We start from the raw sequence: 22,751 nt of genomic DNA, 5'->3' as shown, positions 1-22,751 counted from the left end.
GTGCACACAGGCTTACTGCCTCAAATACTGGAATAAAGACATTGTGCTCCTCCACCTCCAGGAAGATGATTAAATCCAGAATCAAGAACGACCTCATGGCACCATTCGTGAAGGCTGAAGGTCAGCCTGCAAGTTCATGGCTGAGATCTGCAGCACAAACTTCCCAAGAGGAGAGCAAGACCCTGTGAAAGATGATCTGCATTTTAGTCCTGATTGTTTAGAGCGTGACGCTGACAGAGTAGTGGATGGAACCACCATGCAAACACGTTCTCCTTTGACTGCCCCCATCTCAGTCAAGGGAGAACAGGAGACCACCACACTTAAGACCTCTCCAGGACTAAATAAGATCCAGTACTAGGCTGCGTTAACTGTCATGCCAATGTCCAAGGAACTATGCTGATTGTAGTTCTTTTAGATTGCTAATCAGAAAGGTTCTCTGCCCCCCCCCTCACGGAAATACGGCCCTTAGAGTTCCGTGCAGTGATGCCGTATGGAAACGTTCAAATGGTCCCTTCCCAGCCTCCTGGTTACGTGTGCTTATAGTGCACAACTCGTAACATAATCCCAAACTCAGGAGTGAGTCCCACAAAACCCTGAGTAAGCACACATTAGGACTGCACCATATGCATCCCTGGAAAAGGCAGGTTCTGAGAACACCTATCCAGGTGGTTGATAGGCCTTCTCAGGCTCAAGGGCAACACCATCTGTGAAAGCTGTGGGTGAGTTCGATCGGTATCCTCACATGATCCCTCTGCGTCTAGAGAGAAGCTGGACTAGTGAGGGCCGCGGACTGGAGAACTTTGCTCTGGGATGAGATGCACTTGTCCTTCTGCTGGACTCTAGCCCAGTGCAAGCAAACTCTGCAGAGCATGAGAGAGAGAGAGAGAGAGAGAGAGAGAGAGAGAGAGAGAGAGAGAGACCTTTTTGGGCCCCCGATGCTCCATTCAGCAGTGCTGCATGGACACCTTCGCTCCAAAAGGGCCCTCCTTGTTGACCGATTTGATTGGGCAGTTCTAAGCAGAGCTGAAACTCACCACCAGACATCTCATCTGGGAGAGGTTCCGCTCTCTTCTTTTTTTAAAAAAAGTGCTCCTTAGTTTTTGTAAAATGGCAGTTCTGGTTTTGCAAGTTCCTCATGTTTATTAATCTGTACACAAGCACTACCACTACTCAGTCTAATGTAGCCAGAAAGGTAGCGCGGGGGGGGGGGGGGGAGAGAAAATGGTTGTGAAAGTGAACGTCCAAAACTGTACGCAGTTTAAATCTCCCCATAATGTCAAAGGTCACATCCGAGGCTCAATTATTTAAGCTGCAATTCTATACGTTTACTTGGGAGGTAGCCCTATGGAATTTACTTCTGAGAAGACATGTATAGGATTTTGCTGTCGCGGTCTAAGAGACCAATAATAAACCAGGATCAAAGCAAATTATTCCTCTGAGAGGAGTGGGTGGGTGGGTGGCCATACAACAAGCCTCCCTTGTTTTCCCACCTTCTTTCTTACAGCAGAAGACGGAACAGGCGCACAACACCTTTGGACTGGCAGCCCTTGGAGCTGTCCGTCTGGAAGGGGCCCCCCCCCCATGTTTCTCAGAGAGAATCGTTATCAGTGTAGCTTATTTTACAGCAGTATTTCTCAAAGTTTGGCTGTCTCATAAGTATCTAAGAGGAAAATTAGTTGATCAATTAGTGGAAGGGATTTTTTTTTAATCAGGCTTATATTACTTCCTGGGGCTACATATTAAAGGCACACTTGTTAACTTCCTCCCACACACGCAAGGTGTGCGTCTGTAACTGGGATAAGAACATGATAAAAACAGCGGCTCCCCTAACAAGAAGTGCTGTTTGGGCTGTTTGTTGCTGTTTATTCGTTCAGTCGCTTCCTACTCTTCCCTAGCTTCCCCAAGGTCAAGTCTGTCACCTCCAGAATATCATCCATCCATCTTGCCCTTGGTCGGCCCCTCTTCCTTTTGCCTGCAAATTGCCTCCCTCTTCCTTCAGTATCTCAAAAGAGACACAATTATACTGAGATTTTGACAATATGGAACTGAATTGAAATCTAATGTATTACAGAATCAATTCATGGGTTAAAAGGCAGGGGATTAATCGAATTATTTAATTAAAATACAAAATTTATTAAACAGGTGACAACTGTACCTCCCTCTCTTGCTCACACAATCACTCCAAGGGGACACAAAGGTGGGGAAACAGTAGAGCACTGGGGGAAGGCCTGTAGTCCTTCAGATGTCACTTGACTACAATTCCCATCATTCCTGACAATCAGGAATGGAGTCCAACAACCGCCGGGGAGCCACCAGATCCCCACGCCTGCAGAAGCGGAAGCTGCAGTTTCTCCGCTTAATAATGGCAATGAAGGCCCACGATATTTTGGTGTCAGAAGCACAACAGCAAAATATTTGACTAATTGCTTAAGTTAAATAGTACCTAATGATCATCCCTATACATGGAACTGCCCCCACCCCCACAACATGTTAAATATAGGTGGGCAGCAGATGGAAAAGGATTTCTGACCCCCAGTTGTGTGGCAAGAGCAGCAGCAAAAAAGCTGCTAAGTGCCCTAAATTACACTCCTGAAATCGAGCGTCACCACATATGGATTTTATCTGTGGAAGGACAGCGAGCTCCACTCACTTCTGGTATCCAAAACGAATTCTAGGCCTCAGAATCTTTTAATTCTTGGTCTTTCCCACCAGACTCCGGTTGGTGGATTTGAGAGTTCTAGTAAAAAAAACATCCACACAAGTTGATACCTAAAGCCTGAAATCTGCCCACCCTTGATAGATGTGGTTCCACATCCCTCCCTCCCAATTCCTTCAATGGAACAGAGGCTGGAAGGATCAAGAGTAGCCAAATCAAAGGGGGGGTTCAGGGAATCTTGATGGAGGCAGTTTATGTCAACAGTGATCAACTTGTCACTCCCCAGATATTTTTGCCTACAACTTCCATCAGCCCTAACTGGCATAGCCGAAGGTGAGGAATTATAGGAGTTGTAGGCCAAAACATCTGGAGGACCGTAAGCTGCCCACCCCTGGTCTGTGTGGCGGGCCGCTGGGGAGGAGCACGGAGGAGCAGTTGCTTGGCGAGAGGGAATGGTGGACAAGGGGCAACAGTGAACGGCATCTGTGTGGGCCTTCTCGGTGGTGGCTCCCACCCTCTAGACTGCTCTTCCAAGTGTGGTTCAAGAGGTGGAAACAGTGGCAAGCTTTAAGCACTCCTTGGAGACCTATCTGCTTACGCAGGCTTTCCCCGACTCATAATCGACGATGCACTGCTCTGTTCTTCTGCTCTTTTTGCAACTTTTCTAATGTATTTATTATTTTATACTGCACTTACATTGATTTTGATAGTGTATGAATACACACACACACAAACGATAAACTGCTTAGAGATCGTAGGATATCAGGCAGTATAGAAGCAATTTAAATAAATAATAAATGAACTACATATCTCAGTCTTAACTCTAGGAAAGCATTTGCAATCAGTGCTTAGCCTGGGCCTGAGCTTACTGAGAAGCAGAGCGTTCCCCTTTAGGGTGCCTTTTCCTTCCTCCCTCCGTCCCACCCCGCGAATGTTCACCCGGCCACCATATTCCACAGCATCACTCTTCTGAATCCAGGCCCTGCTAAGGCCAAGCAGTAATACACAGAGACTGTAGCACTGTCTTATCAGGTATTTCTTCATTTTATTATTAAGATCAAAATATCAATCCCACCGTATACCTGCTGCTGTGACAATAAATAACAATAACTTACTTTGGTCTGCAAAGGCTCAAACAACCACACCTCCGTCCAGAAGATAATTTAACATTGGCAAGAGGGGAGAAAAATACTTAGTCCTGTGCATCATTTCCCAGCAATCATGCGGGCTCAGGGAGAGACAGATACTCCCCGCTTCTGGGCCACCAAACAGAAGAAGAAGTTCAAGGGTTTTCCAGATGATCTGGTGTAACGTGGCAAATGAGGTGAACGGAGCCACCTGATGGTTGGTGGTGAGTGCGTGGAGCTGGCCCGATGAACACAACATGGCGGCCATCAGTCTGAGATGATGGAGCTGGGTCCAACCAGCCCAAGTGAGGCAAGCACCAACAATTCCAAGTTGATCAGGTTTGTTTCTTCAAATGGAAAAAAAAGGATAGGGCAGTGTACTCTAAAACTATCATTACATGATTTAGGTGTAATTCTAGTAAAATCCAAAGGCATTCATGGAGAAAACGGAATCCCTCAGAAGCCTTGCTCCACATTTTTTTCCTTTCTTTCTTTCCCCGCTGTGGTCTGAGAAAGGCGGTGGAGTCCAGATCCAGAAGAGGTGACAGCCAAGACGGATGAGGAAAGAACGAGGCGCTGGGTTTTAAATAAAGATAATAATTTAAAGAGTTGAGTTTGCTCAGAGCTCAGGAGATCTCATGCAAGGAGCAGGAGCATGCGAAAGTCCGTGGGGAGTGGGGGTGGGCGGGCAGGAGGAGGAGGAGGCTCTTCTCACGTCTCCACCGGGCTAGGAACCATGCTGTTGGGGGTGTCTGGGAGTTGGGAGGACAGCGATGTGACATCACTGCTGGAGGAGTTTCCCAGTGAGCCGGATTCTGAAAAGGAGACCTGTGAGCAAGGAAGGAGCAAAGCAGGGAGTCAGGACACAAAGCACGTTTCGAAGGAGAGCCTCACATTTCAGAACATGGTTGTAGCCCCATACGTTTGTGGTTGTAGCCCTTGCTTTACATTGGCATGGAACCTAATGGGTGCCCTTTATTCCCTTATGCTCTAGTTCCTCAGGTTTACATTGGATACTGTGATCTCAGGTTCCATATCATAGGAAGTAGTGCTGTGGCAAAATTTTCTCCCATGTTTTTTTTTCCAACCTTCCTCATTCAACTTGATAGGGGGGGGGGGAAATGCTTTGGAAAAGAAATTCAATGGTGCAGAAATTTCAGATGGCATAGATCCCTTGGACGTGCCCAGTGCCATCCCTGAAGGAATTTGCTAGTCTCTCAAGGCTCCTATCCTGTCTAGTGCTGGGCTCCATATTTCATCAGCTGATGTTGGAGGCCCTTATTTCATCCGATGGGTTCTTCTGGTGCTGGCAACCAATAATTTAATTATGCAGCCGGCTCACCCGTCTCAATTCTCCACTATCTCAACTAAATATTGCATGGGATTCATTTTTGATTATCCTCTAAAGCATAATCACTATGCAGGAAAGAATGCATTAAGAGAGGGAGGAAGCGGTGCGAAGAATGTGTACACCTTCCACAATATTCAGCTGTAATTGACATTACAGCTTCAGCAGCAATCCCATCAACCATCTTGAGACATGGCCCAGTAAAGTAGAAGAACCACTCTGTTTTACGCCACTGAGGGCACAATCCTGTGCACGTTTAGACTGGAAAAAGACCTACAATTCCCAGCTGGCATGCTTAATTTTGAATTAATTTTCACGTGTTCTAAACATTTGCACCAGCTTCCGAAATGCCATGGTCCAACCTTTGCACAGCAGCGCACCATCCTCATTTAGGCCTTGAGAAATTGCCGCACATCATGTCAAACCATTAGTCTATCCAGGTCAGGACTGGCACACACTGACTGGCAGGGTTTCCGGCAGGGGTCGTTCCCAGCCCTATGTGGAGAATCCAGGGATTGAACCTGAGGCCTTCTTGCTCTGAAAACTGTGTTCTGCCGCTGAGCTCTAGACTCAGCCAAACCGTGCGCAGCGCTCAGCAAGCCATCTCCTCTTGACTCGCACGTGGAGCGAACTAGCCTGGATTTAATTTTATTACAATTGTTTATCACAATAAATAATTGTAAATTGCCAACACCATCAGTCCACTGATACACCTGTAACTGTTGCTGTGCCTGGTCTAAGCAGGCATTTGCTGACACAGAGGCCACGACTCAACACAACGTTTACAACAATGTAGGGATGTAGGAAGTTTGTAAAGTCTGTTCCATCTGGATTTGGGGGGTTGAGAAGTGTCCCTGTCGTTCCATTGTCTGCTAGTTGATGGAATCAGAGTCTTTCCAAATTTGCACATGCGCATTTTCATGCTTTAGGTTATGGGGAAAATGCACATCTTCGGCTGGTGCTAAGAAAGTTTTTAAAGTTTTTAAAGATGTGGCCGGCAAGGTCCACGGCATCCATGCAACTTGGGAACAGCTCGTCTGCCGCAGAATTTGAGTCAGATTCCTAGAATTCCAAACTCCTTTGATTCCGTTGTGGGTTTCTCCGCCACCAGTGGGCTTAAGCACTGAGGCTGCGTGGAGTTGCAGCCAATACATTTCTGGTGTGGATTGTTGGCTCTCTGTTTCAAGCCCAGGGTGCTTAACATGTTAGAGACAGATATGGGTTTCAAAGAAAAAGTCCACATGGCAGGGAATCTAGACTTAGTCATACTTAGAGTAGGCCCATTAAAATAAATGGACTTAATTCCATAAATTAATTTGCATTTATTTCAGTGGGTCCGCTCCAAGTATGACTAAGTTTGGGTCCATCCATTATGCTTGCCAGGCCTGTGGCTTTTGCACATTTTTTAAAAAAACATGCATGTGTCTCCCTCATGCAGTACCTTTATCAAAATAATTACATGTGAAATATTTTTCCTGCATCCGGACTGAGGATTTGGTTGTTCTTTTCAAGCTCATCATATTTACTTATTTATTTACAAGCTTTATATACTGATCCCCATTCAAAATTTTGGAGCGGTGTACCAGATAAAATATTAGATTTCTAGGATGCTTCCAGATGGACAGCCTCTAGCAATACCAATCAAAAGATGTGCGTAGCTATTCTGTCTTTTCCTAGCTTTCATTTTATTTTTATTTTTGTGGCAAGAAAAAGGTGGAAGAAATACCATGGAAGGGATACAAGTGGAATACATCACCTGGATCCCTGTACAATTCAGTGAGCGAGGCAAGGAAATTGCACGATAAAAACCTTGTTTGGAAGCCTGATTCTCTGAGGTTTTGTCCAGATGAGAACTGCTCTCTGCCTTCACCTGAGGAATCTACACAGGTCTACACCTAATCCCACTTTACAACCTGGTCCTAAACATCTACAAGAGCATTTGTTCTTGCAACATGCCGTGATGCTGTGAGCAGACCTCAGTACAACCCTGGCCTGTGCACTTGTTTAAAAAAAGAAAAGATTGTGCTTCATTACAATACTTAGCTATTTACAAAACCATTCCATTATAAGAGGAAAAATTATTTTCTTCCCACACATGCAATTATATAAAAGTATACATGTCTGTATCAGAAAGAATCCCATAAAAATACTATGAATAATATTCACTATGTAGTCATTCACTATAATATTCCAGTCAACTACTAATTGCTTAGATTGCCTCATAACATTGCACAGCCTTTTCCTCATTACAATGTTCCTGACAGGTCCTAGGGATGCACCGTGTCCTGCGCATTATCCTTCCAAAACATGACAAAAACAGATGGCTTTTCAAAGAAGCGTTGCGGTCCCGCCCGCCCTCGCTCCAAGGACGCGGCGCCTGCATTTCAACACACACACACCGGGGCCCAGGACTTCCTCGCCCACCCGTGGTCTTATTTGGTGAGGTCTCTTCTGGCTTCCATGTATGTATGACAGACAGCCGTTCGTTAGCAAACGAATGGCCCCTGCCCAGCCTGAGCTCTCTCCAGCCACGGCCGCAAGGATTAGAACTCAGTTGTTCAGCCAGCTTCACAACGGCAGACCAGACGCCGGACCTGCTGTCCACGTTAGTCCTGTGTGTTTGGGTGGGAAGTCGAGCCACTTCGACCATTGTAATGGCTCATCTGTCCTCACAAACACACTGGGGTGGGGGGAGATTCCTCCTCCCCTTCCAATGTATATCCATACATGCCACAGGAGTTCCAGTCTTTGATGTGGACTGTGAATAGAGGCGCAGGGTTCATAACTATTCCAGAATTCCTAGTCCAGAGTACAAAGCAGACCAACGGGTGCTCTGGCTTTCACCCACCTGACTCCCAAGACCTTTCCTACCACAGCCCCTTGCAATAAAGGGGAAGGTTTGCCTGACCCAGCCTGTTTAGGAGAGACACAGCAGCCCCAGCGGTGCATGGGGTGGCCCAGGAAGGAGGGGAGAGCGGGCCCACAGGTTTCTGAGGGCCCTTGGGTGTCCTCTAGGGCCCCCCCATGAGCCTACGCTCTCATCCCCATCGTGCTGGCTGCTCTCGCTCCTCCTCTTCCTCCTCATCACTCCCGGTCACTTGCTTGACAGAGAGCCAGGGGGCACGGAGATGGAAGCCGCCGCTGCTCCTCCTCCTCCTCCTCCTCCTCCTCTTCCTCCCCATTGTTGTCTGACTCAGAGCGAGAGGCAGGTGAACAAGCAGGTTGCCAGGGGGAAGGGGCAGGAGCCACTGCGGGGGGGGGGCTCTTGCCCCTGGGCCTCTCTGCAGGGCCGTGGCCAGGCCTGCCCTTGACACTGGCCCTGGGTGAGGGCGTGCCTCCTCCCCCAGATCAAGGGCAAGTCCTGTTCTGCTTGGCGGGTCTTGGGGTGCGTGCGTTTCCTCCCATCTCTTCCCGCCTCTTACCAGTTGCTGGAAGGCAGGCTGGTCCAAGTCGCTTTGCAGGGCGAAGTCACTGAGCGCTTTCCAGGGGGGCTGGTAGGTCTGCACCTCCACGGCGTTGCCCTGCACGGCGCTGTCGTGACGGATTGGGCTGCCAGCCACCAGCGGGGTCCCAGTCAGGCCCTGCAGGCTCTTGGGAGGGGAGAGAGAGGAAGAGACAGGAATGAATGACAGGGATCTGAGCCTTTCAAAGAGGAAGATTAACAACGGAGTCTTAAAACATATACTTTCAGCTTAAAGGAGAGGAGGCAGGAAGATTCCCTCCCTAAGGGCCCCAAATGGGGCAGCGGCATAGAACCAGCAACAAGCAGAAAAGGGTGGAAGGGCCAGCTCCAAAACAGAGAAAAGACTGACCTGCAAAATCCGGCCATTCCACCCCACACCCCAGGCACAGTCCCTTTGAACCCTTCTGGCCTTCTGCTCCCACTGAAAGGGCACCAGCCCCACCACCCCCTTCCTTCATCACAAAACTGGGACCTTCTCAATAAGTCTTTAAGATGCCACAAAACTCCTTGTTGTATCAATTACATAACCATTTCTCCATTTAGTCAACCTGTGGTACAGGATGGAAATTAAATAATTTGGTTTATGGGGAATTTAAATATCTCCTCTGATGTGTGGAGAGGATTCCCTCTCCCGGCCCCCAACTGTCACAAAGGTAGCGGCTCCTTTTTCTCCTTTCAAGGCTTTTATTCCACCCCCCTCATCCCCCCTGCCAATAAAAGAAGTCTAACACAACGGCTGGGGTTATTTTTCCTGGAAAGGGGGAAACATAGCTAAATCATACATATTTAGGGGTTTTCTCAAGAGTAAAAAAAAGAGAGATTAACATTTGGTTTACTTTTCAAAATCTTATAATATTTAAAATAATCTTTGTTTTAATTCAGGGGCAGGCAAACTAGTGATGCCCTCCAGCTGTTTTGGACTACAACTCCCATAAACTCCAGCTACATAGCAAATGGTCAGGGATTATGGGATTTGTAGTAGTTTAAAACATCTGGGGGCACCAGGTTTCCTTCCTCTGCTTTAAATAAAACCACCAGCACCATCATCCTCATCATCGCAATAGCCTGACAGATTTTTCTTTTTTTAAAAAAAAAATCAGACGAGGATCGGATGAGTATTAACTTCTTTGAAACCCTGCTCGAGCCTGCGCGGGCACAGAGACCTCCGGGGATTTCTCCTGCATGACTCAACCCCCTTTGAAATGGGGCTGCTGCGATTCGTCTTCCCGGGGAATCCCCTTACCTGCTGGCTAAAGCCAAGACGAGGAAAGGCAACACGGCCTTAAGGCCACCAGGCTAATTATTTCTCTAATAAATAGCACCAACAACTTGTTATTTTAGATGTGAATATTCTAGGAGCAAGGGATTCCTGGCCTTGCAGGCAGGCAGGCAGGCAGGCAGGCAGGCAGCCCTCAGATGCTGAAAGATCGGGTTGGGTTTGCAGAGGCAGAAGCGATTTCCGGGGCGAACCCAGGCGGCCCAAGGGCAAGAAGCGGCGTTCCCTGCTGGGGCCTCCTCCGAGGCAATCGGGCCGCGGTCTCGCTTGCCACGGCCACGCTGGAGCCCGGACGCGCGGAAGGAGCCCCCTGGCGCGCAGTGCCGCCGCCGCCGCCTCCCGGGAAAACGCGCTCAGCCGGAGGCGGCAGCCCTGCCTGCTGGGAGCTAGAGGCCTTTCTTGGGCCGTTGCTACCCGTGCCTTTTCCCCGGGATCGTCCCTGCGCATCCAAATGCCACCCAGGGGATCCCGGGAGCAGGCAGGGACGACCCGACCCGACCCTTCCCTCCCTCCCTCCCTCCCTCCCTCCTCCGCTTGCCTGGGCTAACCCTCGGGTGTGGAAGGGCTTTTCTGTCCCCACGCGCGTGGCCTCGTGGCCTGGGAGGATGGGATCCTAACTCCGGGAGGGGGCGCGAGGGAGGGAGGGAGGGAGGGAGGGAGGGAGGGAGCCGGCACCCGCACCCGCACCCGCACCCGCACCCTCGGCCCGGCCCTTACCGTCTTGTCGCTGTGCTGCTGCTGCTGCTGCTGGAGCTGCTTCATGAGGATGGACTTCTTCTTGTCCTTGCAGCGCTTGTTCTGGAACCAGACGCGGATCACGCGCGGGCTCAGGCCCGTCATCTCCACCAGCTGCTCCTTCATCAGCGCGTCCGGCCGCGGGTTGGCCGCGTAGCAGGTGCGCAGCGTGTGCAGCTGCTTCTCGTTCAGCACCGTCCGCACCCGCGTCGTCTTCTCCGCCTGCTTGTGCACGTGGGGACGCAGCGAGGGCTGCCGCCCGGGCGCCGAATCTGCGGGCGGGCGGGGAGGGGAAGGCAAGGAGTCAGGCAAAGGCGCGCAGAGGGTGGGCATCGCGCTTCGAAGAGGGCGCAAAGCGCTTGGAGCCCCCCACCCCGGGGCGCAGACTGGGGGCCCCTGCAAGAGGAGGGCACTCTGGATATGTTTAGAGGCACAGTGTATTTTTGTACGGCTTGGCAGGTTTTTTTTTTTTAAACTGTAAGCCTCTCGGGGCAGGCAGCTGCCCTCTCCGACTCGGCCACGGCCTGTGCACGTGGAGGGCGACAATACATCCATCACCATCGCTGAGCCCTGTCACCGCCGCTGGAGCTGGCAGCACAGCCCCGGGGGGGGAGGAAAGGGGGGGTCCATGGCCCCCCTCCCCCCAAGGCGGGCCCGGCGCAAACCAGGGCCTCGAGAGGCGTCTGGCAAGAGAAGCCAGTGGGGCCCCTCGGGCAGGGGGCCGAGCCGGGGCTTCCCCCCAGGCTGGTGCTTTCATTGCGCTGGCGGTGTCCGTGGGGGCGGCGGCGGGGGCGGGGGCGGGGGCGGCGTTCTTCCCACTTTCCCTTTCCTTTTCCTTTGCGTCTTTGGAGAAGCCTAACAAACCACCGCTAACCTTCTCGGGGAAACAGCCTGCATCGACTCGAAAGCCGGTTTGGTTTTGCTCTTAATTCGAATCCAAAATTCTTTCAGGCTTATTAGTCCACCGCCCCCTCCCCCCCCCCAAAAAATAAATTGTCAAGGTACTCTTTCTAACACACTAATGGTTCTTCTCCATATACGGGAGAATAATAATAATTATAATTATAATTATAATTATAATTTTAGAAATAGCAATTACTTAACAGAGTACATAAATATATGCGGTTGAGAAGAACGATTCAACAGCATATATTTATGTACTTTGTAAAGTAATTGCTAATTCTAAAATTATAATAAAATAACAATACCAAATAGCGATCAAACTGTGCAAAAGACTAGGTATGTCTAAAAGCCTATTATTATTATTATTATTATTATTATTATTATTATTATTATTATTATTATTATTAAATTGTACAAAAATATTATGTTCCAAGATCTCTCTTTCTCTCTCTTTTTTAACCGAATTAATTCAATCGGGACTCCGTCTAGATGACAGCCGAAGTGACTCGAATCAGATGTCGCCATAAGCAGATGTCGCAGGGACCGAAACCGGCGTGCCAACGGGAGGGCGCTGCTGCTGCTGCCGCTCGGCGAGGAGCCCGAGGCCCCGCTGGCGTCTGGGCGGCCGACCGGTTCCAACCGAGGCTCTAAGACCCTCGGCTGGGCTTTCTTTTTAAATCCCCACCGAAATGCTTTTAAGACTAAATCCAGGTCTTTTTTGGAGTATCCCTAACCATATACGGGAGGAGAACGATTCAACCGCTTATAGTTATGGTTTGATGAAGAGAGGGAACGAGAGAGAATGAGAGAGCCGGCCCAGTGCGAGAGAGGTGGCCGGCCCAGACTTCCGCAGGTTTAATCGGAAAGAAGTGTGTGTGTCCGTCCGTCCGTCCCTATATTCCATGGGGCTCTTACTCCCGTGCCACAGGACATCAGGTCGCAGTTCGTGTGCATAAAGACGAATGAAGGCTATTGGGCGGTATAGAAATGCAATAAATAAATAAATAAATAAATAAATAAATAAATAAATAAGGTGGGGGCTCAGATCACATTATTATTATTATTATTATTATTATTATTATTATTATTATTATTATTATTATTATTTACATTTCTATACCGCCCAATAGCCGGAGCTCTCTGGGGGATTCACAAAAATTAAAAACATTAATGCCACCAACTAGGGCCTAAACCCCATGCAACACGGTGGAGCTTACTTCCGAGTAAACCTGCTTAGGAGTGTGCTGTCGGGCTGAGGCGACATTACGCTCAGCCCAGAACAAGCCCCTTAGGGAGCGATGGAAGCAAAAAAAAGGGACCTTGGTCGCTTTGGCAAAGTTTTTCCTTTTCTTTAGGAAACGAAAACCAGAAAAGAAGAAGCCAAATCTGCTTAGATGTTATAAGATCATTTATGTTTTTATTATCATCAAAGCATGCAATCGTCTTGAATTTAATCGAGAGTTAAAGAAAGGCATAAATGCTTTCAGAGAGAGAAGGGGGAAAGAAAAGAAAGTGCGTGCGTGGGACGGAGGGAGGGAGGGAGGGAGGGAGGGAGGGAGGGAGGGAGGGAGGGAGGGAAGTATATACTGGAAGTGTGTCGTGTGCAGCATAAAGGATAATAAGGCCTTTCTTAGGATGAACTCCACGGAGACAAAGGAAGTTATTTCTCTACTGTTAATCTCAGGACCTTTTCTTTATGCAACAAGAGAGGAATTACGAATGGATTTGGAAGGAAACAGCAATTGAACGAAAGGAGCACGAATTGGGCAGGGGAGGAGGAGAAAAGGAAGGAAGAGAACGAAACGGGAGGGAGGGAGGGATTTGGGAGGAAAGATGGAATTAAGAAAATAAATAAAAGGATGGCTAGAAAGATATCGATAGAGGCCAGGTAAGATCAGGAAAGAATGCAAAGAGTTTGGGAGGGAGGGAGGAGGAGTGAATGGGAAATAAAGGACAGGGGAGAGAAGACAGAGAAGAGAGTGGAGAAAAAGAGAGAGGAAGGAAAGGAAACGAAACGAAAGGAAGACTGACGCATGGGCTTGGGAAGACGGGCAAAGGGATGCCAGCGAGAGGAAGGGAGGGCCGAGGGGGGCCACGGGGCCGGGCCGGGCCGGGCCGCTGCGCCTACCTGCGAGCTGGAGGCTGGGCCGGGTGCCCGGCAGGTGCCCGGGGCTGCGCGGGGGGCTCTCGGCCGAGCCGGCCCGATCGAGCAGGAGGCTGTGGTCGGCGCGGCAGAGCAGCTCGTGGTCCCGCAGCGAGAATTCGTCGCCCGGCAGCAGCTGCCGGCTGCACACGGAGCAGCGGAAGCACTCCAGGTGGTAGACGTGGTCCCGGGCGCGCATCACCAGGTCGCTGCTGCCGAAGCCCGACGCGCACTTGGCGCACTTGATGCCGAAGAGCCTGCGGCGGAGGGGGGGGGGACAGCCGTTAGAAGGGGGGCAGAGGGGGGAGGGGAAGGGAGCCCCCTGGAATCCCCGGCACGCGCAGCGACAGGACAGGCACCCAAAGGCCACAGGAAGCTCCTCGAGGCAGGGGCCTAGGGCTCTAAAGCCATGTACAGGAATGGCGAACAACAAGGTTCTGCTCATGTGCTTGTATGAATGTACTGTGATCAATACCAATTCGGATTTTATGTGCAGCAGCGCTGGCAGCTGAACTTCTAAAGGGCCGAGCGGTATCGTATTATTAACTATGGAATTGACAACAGCATAAACAGTTTGCTGCCTTTCCTGGGCAGGATCTACACTACTGCTTATAACGGTTTATAATGGTTATGACAACTGTTCAGGTCCAGGACACATTATATATATAGTTTTCATACCGTTTTAAAAGTGTTATAACCTGCTTGGTGTAGATCAGCCCCTGGACTCTTATTAATAGTCATATGATTCGATTAGCACAATCGTTCTTTCTAATACCGTTTGAGTGTCTGTTTTAGCAGGCACAAGAATGCGGCGGGCATGCAGGAGACTGAGGAACTAGTAAGAAAGAAGTCGGGGCTCGTGGTTATTAACGGCATTCTTTTGCCAGGACGGAGATCGCGTCTTAGCCGAGCTGATCGCCACACTTACGGACTTAGAAGGAAGGTGCATCGCAATCCGTGGGACTCACCTCCAAGCAAATGGGTCCCCAGGAGAGAAAAGGTTCGTTCCCCCCCCGCCCCAACCTTCGCCGTCCTTAACTTTACAGACCGTGCCCCCCCCCGCCCCCCCGCCTCGCTTTCGCCTCCTCGGCGGCGCCGGTGCCTGCAGGAGCCCGAAGAGAATTCCGAGGACTCCGGCGGCGATTGTTCTTTCTGAACTTCCGGCCCTTGGAGTTCAGAGACCAAAGGCATAAACTCCAGCCCCCTCGACCCGCCTTAAATTTTCCCCCAGCAAGACTTTCAACAAAAGGGAGAGAGGCAAGAATTTTGCAAACAGAATAAAACAAAACAAAACCACATTAAAAAAAAATGAAACGGAATTTTGCAAACTTTCCAACTAAGGCTTCTGGTGAGAAGGAAGGCAAGGGAAGGCGAGGCCAGGCCAGGCCAGGGCACCCTTGCCACGGGATTCCCGGCGCTTTGGGGTCCGGCGCGAGCTGGCGGGCGGGCGGGCGGGCGGATCACCTGATGTAATCCCGTTTGCAGTAGGTTTTGCCATCTCGGACGAAGCACGTGCAGGTCTCGTCCAAGTACTGGCTACAGTCGGCGCACTTGAGGCACGCCGCGTGCCACTCGAGGTCCGGGGAGACCCGCAGGATGTACTGGTCCTGGATTTCGCTCCCGCAGCCCACGCACATGGCAATCCCGGGTTTTTCTGCCAGTGGAAAGGAGCAAAGCACACTGAGAACGCGCAGCAGAGGCTGTCAGCGGGGCTGCCTCGAAAGAGGTGGGGAGACAGCGGGACAAAAACAACGACAACATGAAATGAAAACCAAAGGGAACATGACCGACCGACCCCCATCCTCCTCCAACCCCGGGGCCTGCAACCGAGCCCCGGCAGCGACGCGGCGAAGAAGAGAAAACGAGCGAGCGGCCCGGAGCCCTCTGGGCTCTTATTTGTTTATTTATCATTTCTATACCGCCCCACAGCCGAAGCTCTCTGGGCGGTTTACAACAATGAAAAATAGTAAACATGAAAAGTATGCAAATATTTAAAAAACATAAAAAACTCTTGGCGAGTTCCCGGGGTCGTTTCGTGCCCGATCGCGCTGCCTGCGGGGAGAGCAGCCCAACGGCCCGTGGCGGACGGCTGAGAGCAGAAAGAAAGGAACGGAGCGGGGACCTGGCCATCGCTGAACGGTTGCCCCGAAACAATACGAATACTGATCATTCAGTGCAATTGCTATTGACATTCCTCCCTTTTCCTCTCGGCATAATTTCCTGGTGGCGGAATTGTTAAGCCAAGAGTCTCCCCAGAAGGCCTCCAAAACAGCGCAGGAATTTGAGGGTTTTTTTAAAAACAAAACAAAACACCGAAACCCTCCCACCCCACCCCCGGCAGCCAATTCCGCAGCAGGCAGGCAGGCAGGCAGGCAGGCAGGCAGGCTGGCAGGCAGGCTGGCAAGCTGGCTGGCCCGAGACCCCGGCGCGCCGAGGACGCGATTTCCGACGGCGACGCAGAGCGCGCTCTCTGGGCGGCTGCCTGCTGCGCCCCCGCCCCCCTGCCCCGAGCCCGCTGCCTTCGCCCCCCCGTCCCGTGCCGTCCCGTGCCGTGCCGAGCGGGGAGCGAGCGCCCCTTACTTTTGGAGGGATCCCCCATAGCCCCCAGGAAAGGATAAGGGGAGAGGAGGTCCACCATGCAGCAGGCGGTCCGGGCGAGGGCTGCGCGAGGGGAAGCAGCAGCAGCAGCAGCAGCAGCAGCAGGCGGAGGCGGACGGCTGCCCCGCTGCGCCCGCGCGCCCGGCGTCCCCTCGCCGACTCCGGGCCGGCCTTGGCGGCAGCCAGGACGACAGCCGGGCTGGTCCCTACGCCGCGTGACGTCAGCGCGGCGCGGACCACCCACGGCCCCGGGGAGAGGCGGGGCCGGCCCAGCGCTGACCTCACCGGCGGCTCCGGCAGCCCGCGGCGGCGATTGGCCCGGGCGGCGGCGGCGGGCGCTGGTTGGCCGCCGGCGAACAATGGGCCCGGGGTACTTAGGCAGCTCCGCGCGAGGCCCGCGGGGGACCCTGGCCAGGCCCGGGCTGGGGCCACGGCCAGGCGGCTGCCCGCCAGGGGAGGGCGGGGATTCCCGTGGGGGGGGGCTCCTTCCCCCCTCCCCTCCCGCTCCTGTCGGTTGGAGTCGGGACGTCGTTCCCCCCCATTTGCATTCCTGGAAAACCATCAGCCCCATCGATCCAAAATTACTTCTAGGCTGCTTTAAAAGGTGGAACCAATAAATAATACTAATAAATAACAACAACAACAACAACAACCACCTTTTCCCTGACAACCCCGCTTTATTCACTGGAGCTGATTTCATGAAGGTATTCCTAGGGCTGGGGGGGGGGGGCTGCGGGGTAAAAGAAGGGGGTGCTACGGCGTCTCCCACAGGTCCGCTCCGCCTGCCCGCGCTCCTGACCTCAGCTGAGTGTGATCAGAATGTCAGCCCTGTGGCCCCATCGCCCCCGTGTTTACTCGGCAGTAAATCCCCCCCCCCGCGTCCCTTTGTCCAAGTAACAGCTCCGCAGGATTGCAGCCATAAGCTGTTTTCAACTGCGCGATGCCAGGCGTGGTTTTTACGCAGAAATGATCCCCACTGAGTTCAATGGGTCTCGCTTCCTAGTAGGGCGGTTTACTTCCTAGAAAGCAGGCTGTGATTTAAAACAAGCAAACAAACACTCCGCTTTCTAACAAACACCATGGGACACCCGGCTTCGAACACACGTGCATAGGATCGTGCCGGAAATTATACATTATAACAGCTCGCGTTTTTATTTTCTTTATTTCTTTTTCCTTTTCCTTTCCTAGATAAATGCTCGAGGATTTTATAGATTTTTTTGCGTCTTTTCCGTTTCTAACCCAATCCGTTTATTAAAAAGTACCACACTTTTTTAAAAAATCACAACTCCCTTCTGCCGTTTCTTCCGCCTTTACCCTGGAAAGCTGCAACAAATCGCCTAGAAAACACGTTTATCTTTCTCTCTTGCTCGCTTTAAGAACCCTTAAGATCAGCGATTCAGCTGCGGGGGGGAGGGGGAGTCAAAGTCTCTCCCATTGTAGTTCTCCAAGTTAGTCAATTTCGCTCCCTGTAAAAGATGAATTGGAAGTTCAGTTCCGAAGGGCTTCATTTGGATTTTTGCTTTAAAACGATGGGTTTGTTTGTTTGTTTTAAAAATCCTTACCTTTAAAAAAAGGCATAAATGCAGATGGTGCCGTTATTGCAGACGGCGCCCACTGTTTGGATGATTTTTTCACGCATTAAACCCAGCGAGACTGTTTGTTCAGACGAAAGACTTATGGCCTCATTCACTTCTCTTGAATCCTCCGCCTTCGGATCTCTTGGTTTGCAGCGCGCCAAAAATTAATAGAAACAAGGATCCGAAATGGGGTCAATTTCATGGTCTCCTTTAAAATTATTAAAATCTCCTCTTCCTGCATTAAAAAAAAAACCAAGTGTGCTGAGCGGTCTTTGTAACATAGCCAGAAGCTGTTTAGATGGTCATATCCAAAATACGGTTCCTGACTTTTCCCTGAATCGTCTTTGGTTGGTTCACTTACGCACTTTTCACAATTATGCAGAAATCTTCCTCAAACAGAATGGAAACCAACCATACACCTTTGTGGGTTCTTTTTTTCGATGCTAAGAGAAGTTGTTTCAATAAAATCTTTTCTATACTACTAAGGCTGCAGCTCGAGGCACCCTTGCCCAGGAGTAAACTACTTCTGAGTAGACGGACGTAGGATTGGGCTGTAAGGAAGCAACCTTCGGGGTAGACGCGGCGCCATAAAACGTTGCTCCACCTTAGGCAGCAGCCGCGTCGTTTGAGGTTGAGGTAGTTGGTGTTTTTATGAGCAACCTTTATAGAAGCATAAGGTCGTGTCCCAGGAGTGCATCGCTCCAGTATGATTACAGGAGTGTCCTGTTATGAAATTCCGTGGATGAGTGTTTGAAATCCAAAGAAAGGACCAGGGTGTAAAATACCTTCCTTTCTTTTTTAAGTCTTTTCTTTTTCGAATGGTGATATCGATAAACTATGTCTTAATAATATGGTATTCCTGAATATAATTGCCATCTTAACTGGTAATCTCCTATTACCAGCATCAGTAGTGGCAGGAATCGATATCTATCTACCTACCTATCTGCCTATCTATCTTCTTGGAGAGGACGGGAAGAATGCATATTTGGGGGTAGGGGTATGTACGACGTGCGCGCGCTCACTGCTTTATGGCCTCGTGGAGCCCCGGCGGTGGCGATCCTCGCTCGGGCGCTTTCCTCCCACTGGAGCGGGCCAGCGCCAGCCACTCTCCGGCCAAACGCCCGCGGGTGGACGCCCCACGGCTTTCGCGGCGGGGAGGAAAGGGGCAGCCCTCGGCCGGCCGGCCGGCGCCGGGCCTGAACTCTCGCCTGGGCCCTCTCCCCTCCCCCCGTGCTCCGCGGCCCTTTCATCCCGGCTGCTGCGCCTGCCACGATGCGTGTCGGCGGGGCTCGTCTGGACGCGCGCCGCGGGGAGCCGTGGGCTGCCCGGCTCTCCGTCCCGGGCTGCCTGCGCGCCTGGGGCTTCCCGGCCTGGGCAAGAGAGAGCCTGCTGGGAGCCGCGCCGCGGCCTGGGCGCGGCCGGGAGAGGCGCGCTGAGGCCCCGCGGCGCGTCTGCGCAAGGAACTCGGCGGGGCGAGCGGGAGCGGCCGCCGGGTCCGGCTGAGGGTCGGGGGGGGGGGGGCGCTGGATCCCGGCCCCAGCCAGCGAAGCCCCAACTCCCCCCCCCCCCCGAGGCCAGAGATGTGGAGGTGAGTGAGGCCCGCTGGTGGGTCGAGGGAGGGGGGGGGGCTGAACAGCCAGCGGCAGAAACAGAGGTGGACCGAAGCAGCTGGGCTGGATCGGACCCAAAGCCCACGGAAGGCCAAGGAGGGCAACTCGTGGTCCACCGGGTGTTTCGGCCTACAGCTCCCATCAGCCCGTTATTGGACACGCTTCCTGGGCCGGGAGGGAGCTGTAGGCTAAAACCTCTGGGAGGCCACAAACTGCCCACCCTGATCTACCCATTAGGGAGCAGGACCTTGGAGAGCTCCCTTCGAGTTCTGGCTGGAACCCGGAGCAGATTCCCCACCCCACAATATGGGTGCCGCGGAAGAGCCTAACCAGGCCATTCAGCCCGAGTGGGGCACCAGGGCGGCCTCCAGGCGGACTTCGAGTGGCTGGAGGGACGTCTCAGGGGTCCCTTAGGGTGGGGGTTAAAGCTCGGGTTGGGGTTAGGGTTGAGGAGCGGGGGGGGGGCTGCGGAAGTGCCTAGCTGGGCCAAGCGGAGTGAGTGGGCCAAAAGGACGGTTTTAGTAGCCAGAAATAAAAGAGCCCCTAGGAGATTAACAATCCCAAAAGTGACCCATTAGAGCTCATTGTCTTGAGCCTACTAATGAATTAATATAAAAAATGAATATGCCAACACTTGTGTAGGACTTTGCACTGCTGCTTCTTTTGTTTTTAGATATCACTGTTATTTCTGTTGCTTTTAGATCAAATGATTTCTTCCATATAATGTTATTTCCTACCAGTTTGTGAGCTGGGTGCGACAGACAGGATCTCTTCTGTTTCTCAGCCCGGCTTGACTGAAATTGACATGCAGTGAGTAGATCCTTGAAAGATGGAGCTTTATGTATCCTCTCACTCTGAAGCAACCCTGTTTTTATTTCCCCCAATCGCACGGCCTTTGTGTAGGTGGTGGCTACTCATCTTGGCCTGGATGACTCTAGAGTGGAAGTGGGCAGATTTGGGGCCTGTGGGATTCACAGCGTTTTGTTCTCCCTGGAACCCCAATCCGAAGCCAGGTGCAAAGTCATGGGAGCGCAGGAGCGCAATCAACGCCTTACTGCAGCCCACAGGCCGTGTGTGTCAGGGGCTGTGGCTCAGTGGCAGAGTGCCTGCTTTGCATGCCGAAGGTCCCAAAGACAGGTGACCTTTGTGAGGTTGGTCACCATGCTGGCTCAAGGTGTTTGAGGGCCCTTTCTCATGGTCTACCTTCTCACCACCATGGTCCCGGGCTCCTCCCCCACCTCCTCACCACCACCACAGTTGTCTGAGCCAGAGCGAGAGGCAGGTGAACAAGCAGGTTACCATGGTGAAGAGGAGGAGGGCCCAATCCAGGGCAGGTATTTTTTTGCTAGTGGGGCCCTTGGGGCTGTGGCCCTTGGCAGGTGCCTGACCATGCCTGCCTCTGACACAGGCCCTGTTGGTCACTATATAGTCATAGTAAACTGAGTGCCGGTTGCTGACACACAGCCAAAATGCCACACACAAGAGGGAGGAATTAACAGGCTTAGGGGAACCTGTGAGGTGGGCAGAAGTGAAATCCAAACTTTAGAAAAAGACCCCAAAGGGGAACAAACCCCCAAAGTAGTGCAATAAAGTGCAGGATGCTGACACTGTGTGCGGCCAGGGGAGGGGAGATGGGATGGAATATACTGGAAAAGGGCATAGATGGCTGTCACCCCACCCAATTGTTTCCATTTTACAGATGAGGAACTGATCCCAAAAGAGAATGGTTTTCCCAACAAGCTTGCTTGCCATCCAATAGTTTTCATTGGCTCTCAGCAGGAAGCAGCTGTGTGTGGCAAACACCTGATTTAGAAATGGAGTCATATAATAAGAGACACTATGCCAGCACAATCCCACACATGCCTACTCAGAAGTAAATCCCACTGATTTCAAAGGGACTTACTACCAGGTACGTATGTATAGGATTGCAGTAGTAACGATTTCATAATATGTCCAGTTCTTTCCCTCTCTTGTTCCTCAAGAGTCTCTAACATCTTAGCTCTGAGGTTCTGGGTCTTTACCAAGCTAAACCTCTTCCTCTCCTACAAACCACAGATGACTCTCTCTCTATATGCACATATATAAAACCAGTAGTTTGATACCGGATACAGTTTGAAACGTTGGCAAGGTTGCACTTAGTTTTCCATGTGGGTTGCATTGGAAAAGTTCCTTCTGGCTGCCCACACGAAAGAAAGGTTTACAACCTGCGCTTTGGGAATGTCATTGACGGATGGATCCCTTTCCTTGGGCCTTGCTAGAGAATTGACATCCTGTGGAAAGCGCCTTCATACACAAAGAACAAGGGGGGAAATGTTATTCCCAGTAATAAGAGGCAGTCAGGTTTCCTTTCCCCAAAGAGAGATCTCAATTTCAAACCCCAAAACATTTCTAATGTGTCTTTGGAGCTATTTTAAATAACATTTTGATAGTTGTGTAGACTAACCAAGTACTTTATGGCTGATGGTGGGGTTCTTGATATGGTTTACCAGTCTGTCTCTGCCAAGATGGGCAAACTGGAGTTTTTCAAAGGCAGAAGAGAGAAGAAAGACCATGAAGAGGACCATCCAACTTTAGCACCCAGTCCCCTTGTGTTGGAGTGGCTGGCACTGGCAAGGGGGCAGGGGCATGGGGGTGGGGGCAGGGCAAAGGGCTCGCAATCATGGTCAGGCACTTGGTGCCAGGCAAGATGAGTTCTGCTGCCAAGTTCCAAGAGATGCCAGGGGGAAAGGGGGTGGGACAACCAGCACACTGGGGGTGGTGCGCCTAATTGTCTGTCAGACACACCGACTGTGTGGTGTGGGTTGTTTGCAAAACAACTCACGGGGCACAGCCATGGAGCGTGGCTTAGCATGTTGGGCAAACCCATCTATGACTCTTCGCTACTCCAACCTGCATTCTAGTATCTGAGCGTTCCATTTCGTGGCATGTGAGGGTGCCTTGATCAAATGTTGTGAGCAAGCTCTTCTGACCATTGGGCCACGCTGCCTCCAACATGTTGGAGTTGCAGTCTGTCACATCTGGAAGACACCAGATGGGGGGGGGTTGGCTGCTCTGGTGAATATGGTTTTTAACAGCTTGCACCAATAACATGTTTGAGAGGCATCCCCTTAATTTCCCTGGGAGATAAATACGGACCATGATTTATCAGGGCCAGGCACAGAGGCAGGGCCTGTCACTGGTAAAGAGACCCTGTCAGGCAGGTTTGATCTGTTCCTTGTGAGAAGTGCTGGTGTCACGTGTCAGCATGGTTGGGCCCCGGCTGAAGGCCACCCGGGAGAAGAGGGCCCACTCCTAGCTCCACAGTGCCCTCCTGAC

At 51.5% G+C, this 22,751-nt stretch overlaps 1 protein-coding gene across 1 annotated transcript; it reads right to left on the bottom strand.

The window, feature by feature from the left end:
* Nucleotides 1-4,277: 4,277 nt before the first annotated feature.
* On the bottom strand, nucleotides 4,278-16,289 carry ISL2 (ISL LIM homeobox 2). Its single transcript, XM_063142317.1, has 6 exons — nucleotides 16,232-16,289; nucleotides 15,116-15,305; nucleotides 13,637-13,908; nucleotides 10,588-10,877; nucleotides 8,554-8,721; nucleotides 4,278-4,611 (listed from the first exon to the last, which is right to left on the bottom strand). Exons 1-6 carry the CDS (start codon nucleotides 16,287-16,289, stop codon nucleotides 4,495-4,497), a joined length of 1,095 nt encoding a protein of 364 aa, XP_062998387.1. The 3' UTR covers nucleotides 4,278-4,494.
* Nucleotides 16,290-22,751: the final 6,462 nt, after the last annotated feature.

The sequence above is a fragment of the Elgaria multicarinata genome, chromosome 16 (genome assembly GCF_023053635.1).
Source record: "Elgaria multicarinata webbii isolate HBS135686 ecotype San Diego chromosome 16, rElgMul1.1.pri, whole genome shotgun sequence".
Taxonomy (NCBI): Eukaryota; Metazoa; Chordata; class Lepidosauria; order Squamata; family Anguidae; genus Elgaria; species Elgaria multicarinata.
Note: the sequence above shows the minus strand (reverse complement) of the source record. Positions and strands in the feature narration are given on the sequence as shown.